This window comes from Benincasa hispida, unplaced genomic scaffold, assembly GCF_009727055.1.
Source record: "Benincasa hispida cultivar B227 unplaced genomic scaffold, ASM972705v1 Contig123, whole genome shotgun sequence".
Classification (NCBI taxonomy): Eukaryota; Viridiplantae; Streptophyta; class Magnoliopsida; order Cucurbitales; family Cucurbitaceae; genus Benincasa; species Benincasa hispida.
Genome location: NW_024063779.1, coordinates 884,658 through 906,810, shown reverse-complemented (window position 1 = coordinate 906,810; position 22,153 = coordinate 884,658). Strand labels below are relative to the sequence as shown.

Here is a 22,153-nt window from a genome sequence, read left to right as displayed (position 1 = left end):
GGTATGTTAAATTGGTTAACAAACGATAATTTAACACATGAGAGTAAAAATTTATTATTTAAAATGTATTCTACTAACAACTCTCCTCAAATATTTGAGATCGAGTTCGCGTGCATTTCTCCTTCCCACATTATTTATTATTATTATTATTATTATTATTTGCATGAGTTAGTAGTAAGAGAATTATTTATGAGTGTAAACAGCACATCAAAGTATTACCATTACGTCAATAATACTAAACTAAAATGTTGTGCAAATGTTGGAACTAAAAATATATAGCATTCACAAAAGAAATAAGTAAATAACAGGTATATATCTTTATAGTGACGCAGTAACTAATGATTAATGGATTATCAAGAATTCAGCTAAAGAATGAATTTACAAATCCCTCCCTCATCTCTCTCTCTCTCTCTCTCACACCAAAATAACCAGCTAAGTTTCCAGAAAAGCATCTGATACCAAACCAATCTCACTCATCCACGTGTCCATAACTAAGTTCTTCTGACCCACAATCTAACACGTGTCGGTTTATCCTCCAGCCATACATCTGGCTCGGACCACCGAACCCACGACACGGCAGCCGGGACCACCACATGATGCAGGCCCATAGGGCCGCCTTTGGGCCCATCAAGTGGACCCGCCCGACCACCACCTCCATCACATTACACAACGAGCTCAATTAGTGGTCCCTACACCCGGCTTGCGCGGTCCACGGAGCAGCACAACTCGTTTCCACCACTGAACTGGACCCCGCTTCTTTTTTTTTTCCTTCTAAATGTTTTAAAAAAAAATATCTCTCTCTTTCCGTAGTGTTGACCCACCTCGTCGCTGATATGGTCCCCACACCTTTGCAGTTTGCACCCTTCACCCAAAAAATAAAAAGAAAATAATCCCACCCCACCTTACACGTGCATTTACTTTTCGATCCTCACGTCTATCACGTGATTCCCTCGTGCTTCCCCTTCCTTCCGCTACACTTCCAACGAAATAAAAGAAAGGAAGATACTTTTCTCCTTCTTCCCTTTTTTCTCAACTCAAGCTTCTTTTCTGGTTTGTCAATGGCGGATAGATTACACGAGGTGAGAGAGAGAGATACAGACTAAGAGAGAATGGAATACAAGCTCCAATCTATTATGTTTCCGTTCTTTCCTTCTAGTCAATGTTTCGAGGATGAGCGAGACATGAATTGAAGCTCTTCCTTATTGTATATCTCCAACGAGAAGTCTCTAAGCATCTGCGTCGTCGTTTTTCCGGTCGTCTGGGCGGTGGAGCTCGAGATCGGTGCCATGACGGATTGAGACTTGGAAGCGGAGGAGCTTGAAGTGCTAGAGCTTTGATTGGTGGGGCTGGATTGAATGTGAGACGTGTCTGGTTTCGACGAGAAGGTGGAAATGGGCCGCGCCGTCGTGCTGATAAGCGGCGCCACCGGAGCCGGAAATGAGAACAACTGTGGACGGGTGGAAGAGCATGCCACGGATGGAACCATGAAAACCGCCCCGGGAATTATGGCGTTGGATGGGATGGCCCACACTGGAACGAAGCCCGGTGGAAAAGCCTGTTGGACGGCGGGGGAACCGGGGACGGTACCGGCCTGAAGGACGCCGTTCGAGGCGGAGACGGAGACGGAGAGGGCGTGGCTTACGTCGACGTAGTCACTGTTAGCGGGGCGTTTACGCCGCTTCTTAGCGGCGGAAGGATCAGCGGAATCTTGGATAGAAGAGGAAGTGGTGGTGGGGATTTTGAGAGTGCCATTAACAGACATGGCGATGGCGGGAATGGTACCAGTCCCAGTAGCGGCGATGATTGCGGGCTCGGCCCGCTCGAGAAGCCAGCGGATAGTTTCGCCGTCGGACTTGTGGCCGAGCTCTCGAGTCAACTGGAAGATACGCGCGGCACAGGTGGCCGGAATTCGGATTCTCCGGCCTCTGCCCTCGACCTTGGTGTGGCGATCCTTGGTAGAGGCTCTCTTGGGAGGGAGAGTTGAGACTGTTTTAGCAATATCTGGGGTGAAGTTGAGGAGCTGCATTCCGGAGGGGGGGAGGTTGGAGTGGTGGGAGTCGGGATGCTCCTGCTTGGGAGGGAGGGGAAGAAGGTCCAATCGGGAGGAATCGGAGTGATTGATAGGGAGATGGGTGGAGGGAGAGTCGTCGTCGTCGTCGAGTTCTTGTTTCTGAATATCGGCCATGGGAGAAGAGAGAAGAGAGAAGAGTGAGAGAAGTGAGAAGAAGGGATTTAGGGTAAGAAAAGGAATAAGGTATATAAAGGTGGGTGGGGAAGAAGATTGGGAAAAGAGGGAAAAGTGGGGGATTAATAATAATAATGTGGAAATGGAGGGGGGGAATGAATGGACCCACAAAGAGGTGGGGCCCAGGAGTGGAGGAAGATTATCCTTTGGGGTTGGGTCAAAGACTCAAAGGTGGGGGATGATGGATGGACCTACCCTCCTCCTCTTCTTCTTCTTCCATTAACTCCCAACTTGCCAAAATTCCCATTCCCATTCGCCTCTCTCTAAAACCCACTAACTTTCTAACGCTACCCCCAAATATTATAAATTCTCCTCTCCGTATTTTACCCCAGCTTTCCCACTCATTTTTCATATCATTCAAATCACCTTTTTTTTTTCTTTTTTTACAATTTTTCAACAAATTATATATTTTACACTGTATACTAAATAATATTTTATTAGTGTTGTATGATTCTCTTAAAATAATATTATTTTTAAATCACTAAACACATTTTTATAAGTGATTTTCGATTATGCAAACCATGAATTCAAAATCACTTCTAAACATGTTGTGCTAATCAGAGGATTTAGTTTCCCATTAATATACATTTCAAATTATTTTATGACAGCTTTAAGAAAAGTCAACCGTGATATAAAGAAAAATAGCATTCCATAAATTTCATTTTTAAACTTGACAAATTATGCTGTGTTTTATCTAAAGTCACTAAAGTAAAAATATCATTTCAATTGTTTTATATCAAATTTACTATAACATAATTATTTGAAAATACCTTTATTTCCATGTAAATTATTCGATAAAAGTTTAATAAAATTTTGTTATAAAAATCTAAATGTTGTTGATATATATATATATATATGAAAAGATATATTTGTGGTTGGTAGAAAATTAGTCAAAGACGATGACAAGTTTCTAAGGAAGTTAGAATTAAAAAATAGTATGAGTGTGATTTATATTTACCAAATAATTTAAGATTCTACCACAATTGTATATTAAATAGAAAATCCAACTTCTGATTTCAAGATTAATAATATAAAGAACATGTCGGTTGGAGTATGGTTATTGGACCATTTGAAGATTAAATTTATTAAACGATATATATTTTAATTAATTGAAATGAGTGTAGTTGGCGTTTTGGTGGACGATAATGTGGTAATGGATGATATTAGAGTAGGCAAGGTGGGTAAATGGTGGCCAAAATGTTGGATGAGGTCAGTGGGCCCAAAAGTTTGAGGGCGTGGTCCAAAACATACTTTCCTTTCTCTCTTTTAAAGTGTTGAGCTGGGTTTGGGATTCATTTTGAGAACGTTATTACTGATTTCAAAACAATATTTTAATCCTTATTTGTATTATGTAAAACTAATTTTAATTCAAATCATTTAATTACTTTTTAAACATACCTTCACGATCACTTCCTATTGTTCTTAAAATCAGTACTTTGCTATCTTTTCGATTTTCTTATAACCAGATCTCTCTCTTTTTTCTTTTTTTTTTAAAAAATAATAATAAATAAAGCCTTTTTTCCTCAATATTTAACCATTAATCTATTAAAAAAAACACACACACAATTTTTAATAGGCTATTCTAACAAAAACACGATAATTTAGTATTTATTTGTGAAACACTCTAACTTGCTCAAGTTTGAGTACTTAAAAAAAATATTAGTCTAAAGTTGGAATTTATCAAACACTAGTTTGCTTCACATTACAACTCATTTTTCTAAAATCACAATTATCTATATTATTTTAAAAATTACAACAACCTCAAGTTAAAGCCTTATTTTAGGTTAAATCATACAAAATATTTTTAAATTTTAAAAGTTTCATTTTAATTCTTGAACTTTGAAACTATTTCAAAAAATATTATTGAAGATTTTTTAAAAGGAAATTAAGATAATGAATAATTAATAAGAAAACTAAACATGTAAAAACTAGAATGCATACATGACATCGTTTACAACAGATTGACATATAAAATTGATTGCGTGAATGTATCACAAAAGATGTTAAGAACATCTTTTAAACTGAAATGAATGGTTATAATGATTATCTTCTACAAAGTTGACATATAATTTTAGATTATGTCACATACACACTTTAAATTTTACATGCTAGCTAGTACATTACTTTGCACCTCACTTTAACATAAAAATGGTGTAACTTTTAAAATAATCTCAAAATCCAATACTTAAATTGAACACTTTTCAGACTCTACTAGAGAATTAAAAGTAGCAAAATTAAGGGATATTTGGTATAGTTTAACCTTGACTTTTCTTATCTTGTGACAAACATGTTGCTATAATTTGTGTGGATGTGTGTACGTGTACGTTAATAAATAAGTGAAACTTTTTTAAGCTTAACAAGCACTTATAGATTTAATTTGTAATATAACTTAGTTACAACACATTTTTAACTAAACTGTAAATTCTTTAATATAATATATTTACATGATATCATCGAAATTTAAGGACATGTTTAGTTGACAATTCAAATTTTGCTCTATTCTCTCATCTTTCTAAATTATTACTAATTTATCATCCATATGATGTTTGGCCACTAGCACTTCAACAATCAAGTTAGTAATAATTTAGAGAGTTGAGAGAATAGATAATTTAAAATGTTTCCACCATACCTCAAATGTCACGAGCTCTCTTTGTTATATAGAAACCGTCTTGCAATGGACATTCGCTAATTAACTTCTTGGGTCATTAATCAAACCGTTTTGAATTGTGAGATTTCATTTCACTAGTGGACCCACAAACATGTAAAAATTAAACACTTTGACATATCTTTGCCTAAGTGTCGGTGTTCATAGAACCAACCCCCATACTAAGGCATTATTTTTCTCTCATGGTAGACGCATAACATGATCGATCCTATGGGTCGACCTTCGTGAAGTCTACAAAATTGGTCTCTATGGCCTTTCTTAACTTTCATGACTGAACTCTAGCAGTTGATCTTTATGGTTCTTGTAATTTAATATCGTGAATTGATCCCTTTAAGATTGATCTCTTGAGTCATTTCCTTAGTTATAGTTAAATACTTAGCTATATTTTTTACCCACAACAACATTAGCCCTTATAATAAATGTATCTTATATGAGGTAATAAATTCAATGTGTGATAATCACCAAAATATTTGAAAAATAAAAAATAAAAAGCTGTATTTCAATTTGGGGGCTCATTTTACATGCATACATACTACAAAAGAAAAAAAAAAGGTATGAAAATAAGTAAACCATCTTTTTCTTCAAATACTGTGGACTAAATAGAAGATCTCAAAGTATAAAGTGTCTAAAGACCAGAAAGAAATAAATATTTTAAAAAAATAAAATATGATTTAAAACATTTTTAACATGTTTGATTTCATTTTTTTCTCAATGATTTAATGAGTAACGATTTAATTTTTTTTTTCTCAATAAGAAATGATTTAATCTCCCAAGATAGTAATAATAAAATACATCTCAAATATTATAAGCTGATTTATTTTCTGTCCACCAGTAGCACGTTACACATTGGTATTACATGATGCAACTGATCAATATCGGATGGGCATGACTTCCAATCCACACTATTTTTTTCTAGAATCAAATATCTAAAATAAAGATATTTAGGAACAGTTTGAATTGAAGTTTTCTCAATGCCTAGAAATTAAAGATTTCTAAAAATTATATGTTTGAAAATAAAATTATTGGGAATCAAAGATAAAAAAAAATTGAGATTGTGAAAACAAGTCCAAACGATCGTTTACAAAATATTATACGATCACTTAAATTATCCACACGATCGCTGAGGCTTATAAAATGCTACACGTAACAAAATGCTATACAATTTCACGACTGGAAGGAAGGAAAATCGTGGTAGGAAGCGGTATAAGAAATAAAAATCCACATTTCTTAATGGGTATGCAATTCCTTCATTTGTGGGTAAAAGATACCTAGGAATTATCTTTTCCAAGATAAATAAACAAATCTCATCAACCAAACATGGACTTTGTAAACTCATTCCTATTTCCACCATCTTTTTCCTCCAACCAAACGACCCTTTAGAATTTGAGGTTTAGCTAAGGTTTTAAATGTCAATTATATTGCTAGTCTTTTAATTTTTATTATGTTTATAATATTTTGAATTATATATCTCAAAAAAGTTTTTATATCTTACAAATATTTTTTTCCTTTAAATTTAGAATGACGTGGAGGTGAGAATTCAAGCCTCTAATATTTTGATTGAGTATATATATTTTAATAAGTTGAATTATCCTTAAAATTAATTTTTAAAAAAAGGCTAAGAGTAGAAACAATGAAAAATAGAAGATTCAACTGCAAAAGCAAAAGATAATCGAAAATCTGATTGATATTATTATATATTAAGAAATCTTAGTCAAAGAAGAAAATGTATATCATAATTTAATTAAAAAAGGCTATCAATTATAAATATCCACATACATCTAAAATATCCCAAAGTTTGCATTGAGTTGTATTGTTAGAATTTAACAATAAACAAACAAAATTACTCTGCTGCCCTTCTATGATAAAAACTAATCCTAATATATTTGCAAGATGGAATTAGGGATTCCTTGTAAGAAACTACAAGGGAATGAATTTTTCCTGCAGATACTTTTTCTTTTCTTTGCTTTTCTTTTTTTCTTTTTTGAAAAGCTTCTGATAAATAAATTATTTTTTATTGGAATGGTTTCAATATAATGATGTATTTATGCATACCTTTTTATTTTAATTAAAATTTTTCAAACTCTCCAAATTTAGTACGGATTCAGGGGCTCGAGTCCGACCCCTCTTTACTCTTTAAATTATTAGTATGAAAACCACTAGTTAGTCGAGTAGTAAATCTGTCTTTCAATTCCTCTAAATTTAGGTTTAAGCCCCATTTATTACATTTATTTTTACTAAATTATATAAAATCTTCTGTCAACAAAATTTATGAATCTGTCACTACATAAGATATGTATTTAAATATATCAACCGTTATTGATAGTAATTTTAGTCTCTTAAGAATGCTACACTTTGAATAAGAAGTTATTCAAACGTCAAATTCATACAAAAGAGCTACTAATTATTGGTAAAATTTCAGGATTATTAATTGGAATGATTAATTTTGCATGTTTCTTAAATTTTATAGAAGGTTAAATATAAAAGAAAAATAAATAAATTAAGTTGCGTGTATGAATTTTAAGAAACTTTAAGAAAGGGTGACTTTTGATCTACTTTGGAGACTATAAATTATGGGTCCTACACTATTATTAATATGAATAACTAGTTTATTAATTAATTTTTTTTTTTTATAGAGAAATATAAATCTTTTAGATGTCTTAAATTAAGAATTCATAGAGTAGTTTATATTACAAGTATTTATGATGGATTTTTTTTTTTTGGACAAAGTATTTATGATGGTTTAATGATGTATTGAATGTGGATGTGTCCTATATTGGCCTAAGAAATCAAGTTAACACAACACTAGCTAGGTAACATTTCTGGGTGGTCCAAGTAAATAACTATATAGTATAAAAGGCTTTCAAATAAGTCCAATTAAAGTGGTTGAAAAAAAAAAACAACACTCCCATTTGGTGCTTTGCATTTCAATTGGCTACAAGATTTTTCACAAGTGGGGTGATTATAATCCCATCTTGATGTTTATGATGTCCAATATGCCCACAATCCCATATAAAATTTGTAGGTCTTATTATATATATAATTTAATTTGTTGCTTCCAAAAGTTCAGTAACATCTTATATGTCTTAATGAACCATCCTTATATATAAAATAATTTTAGAAAAAAGAATGGTATCTTATATATAAAATAATTCTAATGAATAATGGTTTTTTATATAATTTTTCGGATGGAATGAAATATTTCTGCTCATGAGTTGGCTCGAAGAGCTCTCTCGGATATTTTCTATTCCTAGTTGAATTATTTTTTTTATTGGCTTTTACCTTGTTGTACTTATGATTTTAGATACTTTTTTAGTTTGTCAAGTTTAGGTAAGTTTAGTGTTAAGTGATTCTTATATCGAAAAAAATGGTTCCTAAAAATTTATTTCTTAATATAAAATATAGTTCGAGAATGAAGTAGAAGAGAATTATTAACTATTTTATTGAAAAAAAAATTATAAAAAAATATATCTTTCTATGCATTATATAGTATTCGACTCGTGAAAATCTCATACTAACTATTAGCAAGGTTCTGCTTTGCTTATACGTCTAATAATAATTTTTTGTTTTGAATATTTTTTTTCTAATGTCATTTAGTATGTAATTAGAAAGAGTTCCAATAATCTCAAAATTTATAAATTAAGAAAAAGAAATTGTAATAGACCTTATTTATTCATTGATTGATTTGAATGTTGATGTTTAGAGATAAATATAAAAGGCAATGCACATAGGTTTTCCAGATACCAAGCACACAAACTTTATAAGTAAATAATATAAAATTATTTTATACATGTGTGTGTGGTTGATTAATATATTGATTTGTTAATCGCAAAAGACACTTTGCTCCTTTTTTTTATAATATTTCTGGCCATCTTATATTGATGTTGGCATCCAATGTTAATGCTTGGTCAGTGGTCACTCTTCATCAATCACATCAAACTACATAGTTATAGTATGCATTAATTCCCAAAAATAACCTTTATCTTCTTTCCAATCCTTCTTCAGTTTCTTTAAATTCAATGGTACATCACAATTTTCATATCCATTCAAGGAGGGCTCCTGATAGGTTAAGTTTCTGTAAACTTCAGTTAATAAGTTGAATTAATTTATATCCTTTTTCATTTTATTTTTTTTTTTTTCCTTTTTTCGCCCTTAAAATTTCAAATTTGTTCTATTTTAGTATCCCTGAAATGTTTTATCAAAGGGGTATGTCTCTAGCTTATTTCTCTTAAAATGATACTTGTATTAATATGCTAATACACTTTAAACGCTATACCATTAACTTAGTAAAATTAAAATAAAAGTGAGGATCTTAGCAATGATCTTTTTTATAATTAAAATAACTAATATAGATATTTGAAAAGTTTGGGGACCAAAATAGTAGTTGAAATCTTAAAAACTAAGATCCGTTTGGTAACCATTTAGTTTTTCTTTCTTGAAAATTAATTCTATAGACACCACATCCACTTTCAAATTTCTTCCTTTGTCATCTTCTTTTTACCAATAGTGGTTTAAAAACCAAACCAAATTTTAGAAACTAAGATCCCGTTTGGTAACCATTTCGTTTTTTGGTTTTGGTTTTTGAAATTTAACCTATGTCCTCCTCATTTCTTATAATAATTTGCATCTTTCTTAAGTACAATGATTGAATTCTTAGCCAAATTCCAAAAATAAGTTTTTAAAAACTAATTTTTTTAGTTTCCAAAATTTGACTTGGTTTTTTAAACCATTGGTAAAAACTAGATAGAAAAATTTAGAGGCATAAATAATGTTTATAGGGTTAATTTTCAAAAACCAAAAATAAAAAAAACTAAATTGTTACCCAACAGAGTCTAAAATAAAAATTTTAGAAAAACTAAAGTAGAATAAGTTTAAAAATTTAGAGCCATCCAAATAGGGTTTAAATCATTATATAAACAAATTTACGTATGGAAAACTTTTTTAGAGTACATACTAACTTTTACAAATATACATCTCTATAAGCCAAAATTCCCCACAAATAACCTAAAACCAACTTTTTAGTTATATTTCATTCATATGCACCATTCAAATTTGTTACATGAAAAATCAAGATTTTTATTATTCTTGAACATCATAAAACACTGCTACACGTAAGTTAACATTTCCTACTTCCAACAAATGTTACATTTGAAATAAAAGTGTGCAAATTTGAACCTATAATTTTTCACAAACATAATTAATTATGTTGTAGTTAAAATGACTAGGTATTCAGCTTAGAAGGTAATGATCTAAGGGATCATTTCAAGAGAAATGTTTATATGGTTAAATATGGTGGTTGATGAATGAATTCAACTATAAGAGCCACAAATATCAATTTCTATTATAAGATCAACGAGAACCATGAAGGCTAATTCTTAGAATCAATCATGGAAGTGAAGGAGGTTATAGAAGTCAATTTTGTAAACTTCATGACTCATAGGGTTGACCATGAGAGAAAATTAATGTCTAAGTATGGAGGTTGACCCATAGAGACGATCGTAGAGCTTGAGAAGGCCAACCCTATGAACGAAAAGATCATGTCTTAGTGTTTACTTTTATATATATTTGGATCACCAATCAAACAAATTCAACAATTCATAAGGGATAGTAATAGTTTGATTAATGACCAGAGAAGTTAATTAGTGAAATACCATTACAAAATCTATTTCTATATAATCAAAAGGAGCTTGTGACGTTTGAGGTACGCCGAATAACCTCTTCAATTCTCTACTCTCTAGCTCTCTCTCTCTAATCGATTACTAACTTGATTGTCGAAGTGTTGGTGGTCAAGCATCACACCAGTGTAACTTTTCTCTATTGTGTAAGACAAGAATTTAATTCTTCTAAAAAAAATTATAAATTTACAATTGATACCAAACTAAAGTATCTAACAAATTATTTTCACCCATGTAAGAAAGATTATGTTCCTCATTATGCATTAGCTTTTAAGTCTAGAGTCTATAGCATAACAATTGAGTCTCTAAAAAAAAAAAAGTTTATGAGAAGAAACAGAAAAGAAAGTTGGGAAAAGAAGATGGGAAGGGAGATGGGAGGGTGGGGGGAATGGTTAAATGCATTGTAAAAGTGGACAAAATGGAGTGGGCCATTAATGTTATGCTGCACAACAAATAGGCATAGGGCATTAAGGCATTAGGGCATTAGGGCATTAGGGCACTATGGCATTAGGGCATTAGGGCATTAGGGCATGGCCCCCTTCCCTTTTCAGTTTTCCCCCACAAAACACAATCCCCTTTTTCCTATTGTCCCTCTCCCTTTAACTGCACTTTTGGCCCCCTCCCTCCCTCATTATAACTTTATATTGTTATTACGCACATCATACAACTAACATACTAATATGTCCTTGTTAATATCAATATAAAGTAGTTCGATTTTCATTTTCAAGGATTTCCACCTTTTTTTTTCTAATATGTCCTTGTTAATATCACAACCTAATTCAACTAATTATTCCTAATTTTGCATCACGTTACATTAAAGGTCAAAATAAAGTGTGGGTGAGCTATAATATTTTTATTTCAACATGCATTCAAAATTTAAAATTTGAAGATAGATCCATAATTTCCTTATACTAGCTTGTATTAGTACAAAAATAGTCCTGATTTTTTTTTTTTTTGCGGGGGGTTTAAATCCCATTTTAATTCAAACCAAGGGTAAATGGCATGTAATAGCTAAACATTTATTATAGTAATATATAAAATGAAAACTAAGAAATAAAAGAGGAAAGAAATGGAAAAGTTGAAGAACAATATTTAATTTAATTGAAAATTAATGTTAAATAGATATGAAAGGGAGGTAGGGAGGTGGCGTCAAAACGTGGATGGGCTTTTCACGTAGCCCACTAAGAATCTCGTTGGTGGGGAATGTGGGGGTGACTCTCATGTGACGCACCCTACCAAGCTTCCTGTGTACGTCACTTTGTGTTTCCGTGGGCCCCAGCAAAATTGCTGGATCTGACCGTTCAACCATATCCTCTGGGCCCATTAGATAAGGCCATCATCATCATCATCTTTTTAGTTTTAGATTCTTTATTATTATTATTATTATTCTTTCTATAATTGTTAAATTAAGTAGCCTCTAATTCGTCTTCCAACTATAAACGTGTGCAGTCAATCATTTTTTTTTTCTTAATACACTCATATAGTAAAGTTAAAACAAAAACAAGACCTACTAGACTATATAGATAGGGCCGGGGTGATATAACCTTTTGTCTGTTTCTAATGAATTTATGAAATTAATAAATCTAATATATTAGACATTCTTAAAAAATAAAATTACAACTTGTGTAAAACTCGGAATTGAAAAAATGCATGAATTTAAAAAGTCATAAAATACCACTAAAAAATAAGAAGGAAAAAAAAAAAAAAAAAAAAAAAGGAGGTGGGGGAATTCACTCACGGGTGGTGGGACCCACCAGCACTAATCAGTAATCAGAGTGATGAAAAATGGAGGGCCCCACGCGTAGGAAAATACAATGGGCAATGGGCATGGCCCCTCCTTGCAATGGGGTCCACGTGCTGCTTCAGTGTGGTCCACGTCGGTTCTTTTTACTAATGGGGACCCTGCCCAATGGCCCTACCCTACCTCTGTTATTAAATTTATTTTAACTGTATTTTTAATAATTAATTAGTGGACGTTGACTTCACTTCACAACTCATATTATAATTCAGAGTTTTTAATTCCATTTGCCTTCTTCCTCTAGTTTCATTAGCAATAAATATAATCTGTATGCCAAACCCTAACTCAGTCTCTTTGACCATTTTTTAATTCAAATCTATTTGCTTACTAAACATAAATATTCACAATACTCCATAATCCAACTAGTTAAAATATATAATTACACTAAACAAGATATTAATAATTCAAATCATTTCATCTTATTTTTGTTAATTTTTTTTTTAAAAAAAAAGTTAAATTATCAAAAATACCTTTACACTACAGGATTTGGGTCAATTATACTCTTGAACTATTAAAAAATTCATTTTCAATTCTTGAAGTTTGAAATTTATTTCGAAGCAACCTTATAGATTTTTGCCATTAAGATTCATAGACATACAATTTTGCAGTTACTTACATGAAAAAAAAAAAAAAAAAAAAAAAAAAAAAAAACACCTGGGACAATTGTGAATCATATTTGGTGTCCCCCAATTTTATATCAGTTCATTTGTTTTTTTTTTTTTTTCCATTAATCCTAACCCTTAAATATACTTCTAGTATGTTTTTAGACTTGTTCACTTAAGCAACACGTAAGTAAAGATAAATTTTTCCATCTATAAAGTTAAAGGGCAAAAGCCTCCAAATGTTGTTTTGACCAAAAAAAAATAATCAAACTTTAACGATTAAAATGAAACTTTTAATAGTTCAGGGATATATAATTGAAATCAACCATAGTTCAAGGGTGTTTTTGCTAATTTAACCAAGAAATGATAAGAAGAAGAATGGTTCTTCTTGTACTCTTCTATTACAAATAAATTAGAATATCACCTTAAAAATAGATATATAATGTCTTTAACACATAGAGTTACGCTCAAATTAGTAGTTCTAGTTGTGAATTTGGTTTTAAAATGTTTATGTCATTTAAAAATAATATACAATTTATTTTATTTTATTTATTATTATTACTTTAATTCAAGAACATATAGAAGGGAGGAATTCAAACCTCTAACTACCTAATTTTTTATTTTTAAAAATAAAATATGTTTTATTTATAATGTAGATGTAACATTTAAACTTTTAACCAAGTACGAAAAGAAAAGGTAAGTTTCGAGGTAATAAATAATATTTTATATATTTGAAAAAATCGTTCCAAGAAATGCTATCAACTTTTGACGTTAAAAATGCTTTAGATTTGTTCTAGAATTGCTCAAACTGTTTTTTTTATTGTTATAAAGGTATGTTTAAAAAGTGCTTTTAATAAGTTCAAACACTTTTTATCAATCTTAAAAGAATTTATTTTATCCAACATTATTATTTTCTTTTAAGAACAAAACACTTGGGTGATTGACTCATTCGTATCTATTTTAAAAGATTTGTCGAACACATATTAATTATTATTAATTTTTTTTGTTTATTTATTATTATTTTTATAAATAGAGGTGTGATAACTAATTTCGTTTTTTTATATTCTGTTTTTTAGAAACCTTTTTTTTTTCTTAATTATGAGTAAGTTTCAAAAGAAATATAATCTTCAAAAACAGATCCTATGTTTTTAAAAATATTGTTTTTTTAACACTAATTTTCTTCCTCTTCGTCATCTCTCTAGAAAATTTCTTTATTTCTAACTCTTCTCTCTCTAAAAAATTTTATCTTTTTTTTTTCTGTTATATATTACTCTTATTTCTCTCTAAAATGTCACTTCTCCACCTCCACATCTATTTTATTTTCTCCAACATTTCCCATTAATCTCTCAACTTTTCAAAACTAGAACATATATATATATATATATAAATGTAAATCACTAACATAGATAATGAACGGGTCAATTAGTGATTTAAATATAATCCAAAGTCCACTATAACTTAATTACATATTTTGAAATATAGAAAATAAATAAATAAGGCTACCACTACAAAATTTCCAAACTTAAAAGACAATTTATTTCACCAGGAATTATACATAACTATATTATAATTCAAAATAGATAGATGCAAAAAGAAACATCACCAAACACTTCTATGAAGAGTAGAAAGAAGAAATCAGGAGGGAGGACTTTGAATCTTCAAGGACCAGTAAGTATAAAACTCCAATTTCCCTCCCATCTCATGAGGCTGACATGTAAGTATATCTTGTCTGAGCTCCAACAATAAGCTCCACAATTTTTGCTGCACATCAACACAGTCAAAATCAGACATTATAAATTTACTAAAACAGTAAAACAATCTCAAATGCATTTAGAACCTGTGAGGAATCCAACGAAAGGTACAGGTTCCAAAACTTTTTCAGCCCCTTCGAGTTTTCGCCTGAAGAAAATTCAACAAAAATGATTTTAATTCAAGATTATAAGTTTGGAGACGAGAGATGCTAAAAGTTTAAATCTTGAAACATCCATATGCACCTTGTATATCTCTCAAAGAATGGGTCTCTCATGAGATAAAATGCCCAAAGCATCTTCCGTCTTCTCAGCTGAACCAAATCAAACATGCTGAAGTTAATATGGGAATGATAATTTAGAGGCTACACACCCGTCTTTTAACCCAACAAAGTTACTTTGTTTGACAGACAAATTCAAGAATAATGAATGGGAGAACCCAACCTCGTCCTTCTCAGAGTCAGAAAGGCATGATCTTCGGCCTTTTCTACTTGCTGATGCTGAGGTAGCATATGATAGAAAGCTTGTCCCAAGGAGGTCCACAGCCAGAGAAAGAAACCAAGGAGTCCACGACCGACTACCATATTTGCGGATTAGAAGAACGTAAATAAGCGGTCTTGTTATAAAAAGTACTTCTCCAGTCACGAAAAGAGCCCCATGATGACCCTGCTCAGACAAAATAGTGGAGAGTGTAGGCCTCTCAGGTATTGTAGCTGTAGAGGCACATTTAATTGTCAGTGGACATTCCCAACAAAACTCTATCAAGTTGGGATCATAATCAAACAAACTTAGGGACCTGGAGGATTCAATATTGCATGCTGGTGTTGAACTCGGTACGACCATGCTGGTGGTGAAATCATCCGAGCATTTTCCCCAAACCTGCTTAATGCAGATAATGCCCTCCCTTCTAGATTCCATTGATTATGTCCATTAAGATATCCTGAAAAACCAGAAGCATGATGCCCACCATGCTTTGTAAAAGCATTAGCTCTGTGCTGAGAGGTTGAAGTTTCCAGATGCCTTTCATTATTTGTCGTTTCACCTCCTTCTAGAAGTATCTTGTACCCACTATTCTTGAACAGAGCTAATCTAAATAGTACCCTGAAATCCAGCATCTACAAATGAAAAGGCAAATAATACACAACAAAAATGTATCTGAAGATACAAAGATGGCACTCCCACACTCAAATGTGTCTTACTTCATAGCCTCTGTAACAGCAATGAAGTTCCATCGTTTATCATCACCATAATATTGTTGTGCAGCAACTTCAATCAATGTTTCCAAGTTTTTCAGAGCAGATATGCACAATGAATAAGGAAATGAAGATGGCACGGTTGCGTTTACATGCATCTGGGTTGGAGTTGTTTCAATAATGTGTTCATTGACTGCAGTGATAATGCCTACAGCAGCAGAAACTGCAGAAATCCCTAAACTAGTTAATAATAGCTTGAAAGTTGCAAATGATCCACTTAGCGCAAGGAAAAAACTTAAAACGAAGAAGCCAGTAACCAGTGTTCATTTCACAAGAAAATGGCAGAAAACAACCAATATAGTAGTTACAAGTTTACACATTCGTTGGTACCAACTTGGAATGTAGGGAGAACGGGAGATACCTTTCAAAGTTCCTAAGCTCAAACCCCTAGGAGGCTAGGATGAAAACAGAATAACTTATTATTTATATATATATATATATATATTAAAAAAAACTTGCTGGTTATCAGAATTGGAGGGTGAAACCTCCACAAACATTAGATGAGGAAGGCTATGAGCATAATGCAAGAAGTAGGCCTGCACCCCAGTTATCAAAATATATAGATCGTTAAACAATGTTAAAGTCAAAAAGAATTGAAAGTCGGTTCTATGTTTTCATTTTTAGGGAATAAAATTGATTTTTATTATACAATTTTTTTTTTTATCAAAGTAAAAAAAAAAAGGGTTTTGATATATAGGCTACCATAAATTTATAGCTTTTGCAATTGAGAAAAAAATAAGGACGTGCATTTTCATCAACGGGGACCCAAGGACACCACAAATTCCAAGCTAAGAAGAAGCAGTCAAGTGTTACCAAAGTTTCACAAAACCTGCTTCTGGTCCAATTTCTGAATCAGAAAAGCGTTCTGGAAGAAGCCACGTCAGGCCCTGCACAGTATTAAGAACCATATAAGAGGCAGAAGTTCACACACTTATACCAGTTATTGTTACTCTCAGATCTACAAACAGTTGACTTTAATCATGGTAATATAACAGTTTTGAAAAACTACGGAGTAGCGTCCAACAAACATGAAATGACAAAATACATCATGCATCATTGTATAATGGCACTGTTTCTTTTCTAAGAAAACAACTTTCGCTTGAAGGAATGAAAGAAAAATCGGGCCTTAATCAGGCAGCATAAGATAAAAAAGCTCTTATCCATTCATCGCTCACCAAAATAGGGCACACACACATAAATATACAAGAAAACGAGTCCCTTCTAAAAAAGGAAATCTATACACCATAAAGAATAATTAATTACTCTTAACAAACTCAAATAATCAGTTAGACTTTCCTCCTCAAGTAATCAAACTTTTCCCCTCAAGTTATGAAAATAGTTCATCTGAGCTGCATTTGGAGCTTTCGTGGACATAACTCCTAGTTATTCGCCAATAGTCGCAAAGAGAAATCAAGACTTGTGTTTTCTCATAAACAAATGGTAATCAACTTTTATATGTTTGGTTTCATTTATATAAATACTAGATGCACCAGTCGAGTTGGCCCTTTTATATGGTTTTGGTTTTATGGATTGCTGGTTTTCCCATCCGTCTGTCAAAGTTGGAGTTGGTTCTCCCTCCCTTGGCTTGTCTCGCATTATTTGTCCTTATCACATGGACGTTTGTTCTCATAGTTTCAGATCCAGTGGGTATTTGGAGTTCTGTTCAAAGCCAATTTGTTCTGTTATGGGTTGTATTTGGCTGTATTTGCTTTACTTTTCTTGATTAGTTATGCTATGGTTTACATTTGGTTATATTTGCTTTATTTTGCTTACTGTATTTTGAGCATTAATCTCTTTTTATTGCATTAATGAAAAGCCTCATTTCCTGTTCAAAAATAATAATACTAAATAAATAAATGAAATAAAAACATAGATTGGAAGTAATATGAAACAACTTAACTGGCTTAGCACAATTTGCCTAGAATGAATATCTAGTAGAACCCTAGTTTAATCATAGGATTATGTATCCATACAAGAGTTAAATCCTCCAACAAGTTGAATGATCTTCCTTTAATCCTGCCCAATTAGCAAATGAAAACTCATCCAACCTTGAAATTTCCATAATCTTTGAACAGATTCCACCATCCCAGTTCTATTTTCAAATGGCTCATATGATTAACCTCTAGAGAAGATCAACATCGATTGAATATTCCATGTCCGACAAAGCAAGGTGATTCATCTTTTCAGCCATTCTATTCTATTTCTCTCATTGAAAGTTAATTTCAATAGGTTGCTTTGAACTATAACGAGGCCAAAACCAAGCAATTTGATCAATTACAGGGCATCCAAAATATAACTAAGATCCATATAAACTCAATGACGATTTGGTTTTTGTTTTAACAAGAAAGTTCGTGGGTTCGTACAGGAACATAATTATAGAAATGAAGAAATGTTAATTACAAGAAACGCACTTAGGTGCAGTTTCCCTTAAATTTTTTCAATTCAAAACTGAAATAACATCCAAAACTCATAAAATTGACCATCTTCATTAGTTCATTTACAAGGAATTAACAATTGAAGAAGACTAAAGTAATTTAATGTTCTTTATGCTCATGACTATCAGATATGTAGATAGGATACCATCTGCTGGCAATAACTCTTATTTGTCACAAAAAAAAAAAAAAAAAGTCAAATCAAATCAAATCCACATCATGACATACATGCCAACATGCCATCTTGAATTTCCAGAAAAATGAAGTAGGTAATGATGATTGAAGTAAACTAGTTGCAAAACTACAATACCCTAAAACGATGGTAATAGTACTTAATAGAGAATGTCATAAAAGCTTTATGAAGAGATTAAAGAAGAAAGAAGTGAAGCAAATCAAAACCCAGATGAAATCAAAAAGAGCAAACAGAGAGTTCTCACATTTGCAAGAGACTCAAAAGAGTGAAGATAGTCTCTGTTATCCCTAACCCACTTCTTGTAAGCTTCCATGAGTTGAAAAAATCAGAACGCAGCGGCAAGAAAAGAAAGAAACACTTGAATCGTCCAAGCACCTGGAAAAGACTAAAACCCTAGGATGCAAGGAGGGAAAACTCCCTCATAGGCAGCCGAAAGAAAATTTCCGTCTTAGTTGGGAAGCTATTGAGGAGGAGATGGGAAGGAAGTTAATAAAACAATAAAGGAAGTGTTGGGGTTGGTAATGGGAGGTTCCGAGTTTGCGAAAGAGGAGTTTCGAGTGCAAAATTGGAATTTTCAGGTGGTGGCAGAGGAAAGAAGATTAGAATTCTGAGGGGAAGACGGGTTACAATTAGAACAATTCAATTTCTTTCTTCTGTGAAGGTTTGATTGAGATCGAAAAGGAGGAACCAAATTGGAATATGTAATTTGGATGAGACCCACAATCGAATCCCAATTACCGCTCCCAATCTGGAAAAATCTCCATAATCGCTCTACAAATTTGGTTTCACTTGCTCATTCTCACACAAACTAAAGTAAACGTCAATATCCTCACGAACGAACAAAAAAATTACTGCAAATATCTATAATTCTTCTACATTGGGACTTGGGACTACAAAATATAAATTTATTTGTTCTTTTTTCCTTCCTTTATATGCATCTTATTTCCATTTTTTATGAACTATTTTCGAATGCCCAAATAAAATCTGGCTGATATTTTAAAAAGTTCTTTTTTTCATTTTGCTTACACTTAAAAGGTCAAATAATCTAGATGAAAGATTGTGGCTAGTATTGCCATTGATGTCCTAAATTTCTCTTATATTTTCATAATTTGTAAACAAATTGTTACTAATAAAATAATTGTTATTTTATATGTGCATTAACTCAATCAAATAAACTAAGATCCTACGTTATTTTATGTAACTTAAACATGTATGTGGAGACATATAGGTAGATCATGTTTAAATGATAACCTGAACGGTATGTAGTAGATAGATAAAATTGAGTACCTTATCCTATTGACACTATGAATACAATCTACTTTCTAATTATGACAATTGTTGTGAAGTGTTTACAAATAATCTGATCCTGATCATTCATTTGGAAACATGTGAGCGGGATATCCTATACGAAGAGTTTGTATAAGATTAGACCACAAAATGATTAGTCTCTCTTTCTAACATCATTACTAAAAGAGACTTACATTTTACTAGAATGACCATAGTTGACTTGACATTAATCTTGAGTGAGTTGCGAACTCCTGCAAATAAAGGCGGTTCTTTGATTGTATAGATGAGAGTGGTTAGATTCGCCGACTCAATATGCCTATCATTTTGGGGTTCCATTTGAGTGGAGAGTTGTGAGTAACATCCAAACCCTCTCATGATTCCTTGAATAGAGAGAAAAAGAACTCATAATTAAAGCCTCGAAGGGGCAAAGTTTAACTACGTACCTAAACTATGCATCGGAGGGGCGAAAATTTATAAGGGTTAGGGGCATAGTGGTTTGGAGTAAAAAATTTGACTAAGTGTCCAAACTATGCTACGAGAATAAGAGTTGGATTCATGGCATATGAGAGAATGGAGAATCTTGATTAAGTTCAACTCATAGTGTAGTTAAAGAAGTGGGTCATAGCATAGTTGACCAAGTTATAGCATAGATAAGAAAGTACAATTCATAACATAGCTGAGGAAATCCTAAAGATTGGAGTGATGAGCGCATAAATGGTGGAATAGACGCATAAATGGCCATGTGGATGCATACCTTGAGGTGAAGTGAGACAAAGATGACACATGGTTATGCCTTGAGCTTGAAGGAGGAAACTATGCTTTGAGAAGAAGATAGAAACCAAAGAAGAAGGAAGCAAGGGAAGGTTGGATGCACAGGGTTAAGATCAGATGTATAGGGGACTTTGTGGATTCCATATTTGAGTCTATATCGAACAAGATGGAAGCACAAGACAACCTCTTGAGAAAGAGTTACACCAAAGAAGCCATATTTGTTGAATTTTATGTCCTAAAACTCGTGATTTATAAACAATAAACTCATTCTGTTAATCAATAAAGTTGTTATTGAATATATGAATTGCTTATTTCGTTTTAGAAATAAATCCAATAAACTAAAAAGATCCATGACTATTACATGAGTACTTTACTTTATGTGGAAACATAAGAGTGGATCAGGTTCGAGTAAATATTCAAAATAATCTATAGTATACGAATAAGGTTGGATGCCTTATTCTGGTAATACTGTTGGACGCGGCCCACTCTGTAGTTGTTACAAAAAGTTGTAAAGTGCTATAGACGAAGTGATCATGATTCATACATGTAGTGACATGAGGAGTGGGGGCATCCTGTGCAATGAGTTTGTGCAAGATCGGATCAAGAAATAAGTCACTCTTACTTTATAATGTTGTTTACTGTTTAAGACTGGCTATTTCAAAACGATGACCTAGGTAACTTGACCTTAATCCTGTGTTAACTATGAACTCTTGTTTATTTAAGATTATTCTTAGATTTGCATAGGTGAGGGTTGGCTCAACAGCGCCGACTCAATAGGTCTCCTATTTCAGGGGTAAGACTAGGTAGATAGTTGGAAACATAAGGTGCAAGATGGAATTCACTCCTATCCACTTTTAGGGATAGTAGAGAGGTTGTTCCCTTAAGTACTTATTCTTGATCTTGAACAAGGGACCACACCCTCTAATTGGCCCGAGAAGGACTCGGTTTGATGATCGGGTCACAAACCAATTGTTCATTAGAGGATCAATGGAACTTAAGGAACAAGAGGTAGTGGGACTTAAGAAACAAGAGGTAATCTTGGGGGTAAAACAGTCTTTTGACCTAGCCGTTATTACGAATAACCTGTGAAGGGTTAACTTACTAATCATGGTTATATTGAGTGGACACAATATATCTACAGTGAGGGGAGTGCAACTCTAGGCTTTAATGGAGTGACTCGGTAATTAATGAATGGGAGTTAATTCAGTGTAAAGAGTTTAATAAATTAATCTCGGATCGTTGGAGCCCATGATCTATAGGTTCATTAGGTCCCCCTACTAGCTCACAAACGGATAAGCCTTAAAATAGCATGATAAGTTGATTTGAAACGTTCAAATTCGAATTAAGGGAATTAATAATTATATGTGATATAATTATACATTTAATTTTGGAATTAAATAGAATTGGAGAATCAATTAATATTTAAATATGATTTAAATATTAATTTCATGAATAGGGATTTTTGATACTGGAATTAGTGATTAATT

At 32.5% G+C, this 22,153-nt stretch overlaps 2 protein-coding genes across 3 annotated transcripts; both read right to left on the bottom strand.

Moving 5' to 3' along the window:
* Positions 1-313: 313 nt before the first annotated feature.
* On the bottom strand, positions 314-2,591 carry LOC120068861 (transcription factor TCP9). Its single transcript, XM_039020505.1, has one exon. It carries the CDS (start codon positions 2,183-2,185, stop codon positions 1,157-1,159), a length of 1,029 nt encoding a protein of 342 aa, XP_038876433.1. The 5' UTR covers positions 2,186-2,591; the 3' UTR covers positions 314-1,156.
* Positions 2,592-14,385: 11,794 nt separating this feature from the next.
* LOC120068857 (peroxisome biogenesis protein 16) lies at positions 14,386-19,496 on the bottom strand. 2 transcript variants are annotated; one of them, XM_039020501.1, is made up of 8 exons: positions 18,853-19,496; positions 16,813-16,870; positions 15,930-16,146; positions 15,527-15,831; positions 15,175-15,443; positions 14,977-15,044; positions 14,820-14,881; positions 14,386-14,743 (listed from the first exon to the last, which is right to left on the bottom strand). In XM_039020501.1, the coding sequence occupies exons 1-8, from the start codon at positions 18,919-18,921 to the stop codon at positions 14,682-14,684; spliced, it is 1,110 nt and encodes a 369-aa protein (XP_038876429.1). In that variant the 5' UTR covers positions 18,922-19,496; the 3' UTR covers positions 14,386-14,681. The 2 variants fall into 2 exon arrangements, with proteins under 2 accessions (XP_038876429.1, XP_038876430.1); XM_039020502.1 differs by having other exon boundaries at positions 16,797-16,870; positions 18,853-18,943.
* Positions 19,497-22,153: the final 2,657 nt, after the last annotated feature.

Excerpts from the sequence above, each read along its gene's own strand:
- LOC120068861 (XM_039020505.1), bottom strand. The coding sequence starts at position 2,185 with ATGGCCGATATTCAGAAACAAGAACTCGACGACGACGACGACTCTCCC.
- LOC120068857 (XM_039020501.1), bottom strand. The coding sequence starts at position 18,921 with ATGGAAGCTTACAAGAAGTGGGTTAGGGATAACAGAGACTATCTTCAC. Across the intron at positions 16,147-16,812 it reads AGAAATTGGACCAGAAGCAG|TTTCTGCTGCTGTAGGCATT; the intron begins GTTTTGTGAAAC and ends GGATTTCTGCAG. Across the intron at positions 14,744-14,819 it reads TTTCGTTGGATTCCTCACAG|CAAAAATTGTGGAGCTTATT; the intron begins GTTCTAAATGCA and ends GTTGATGTGCAG.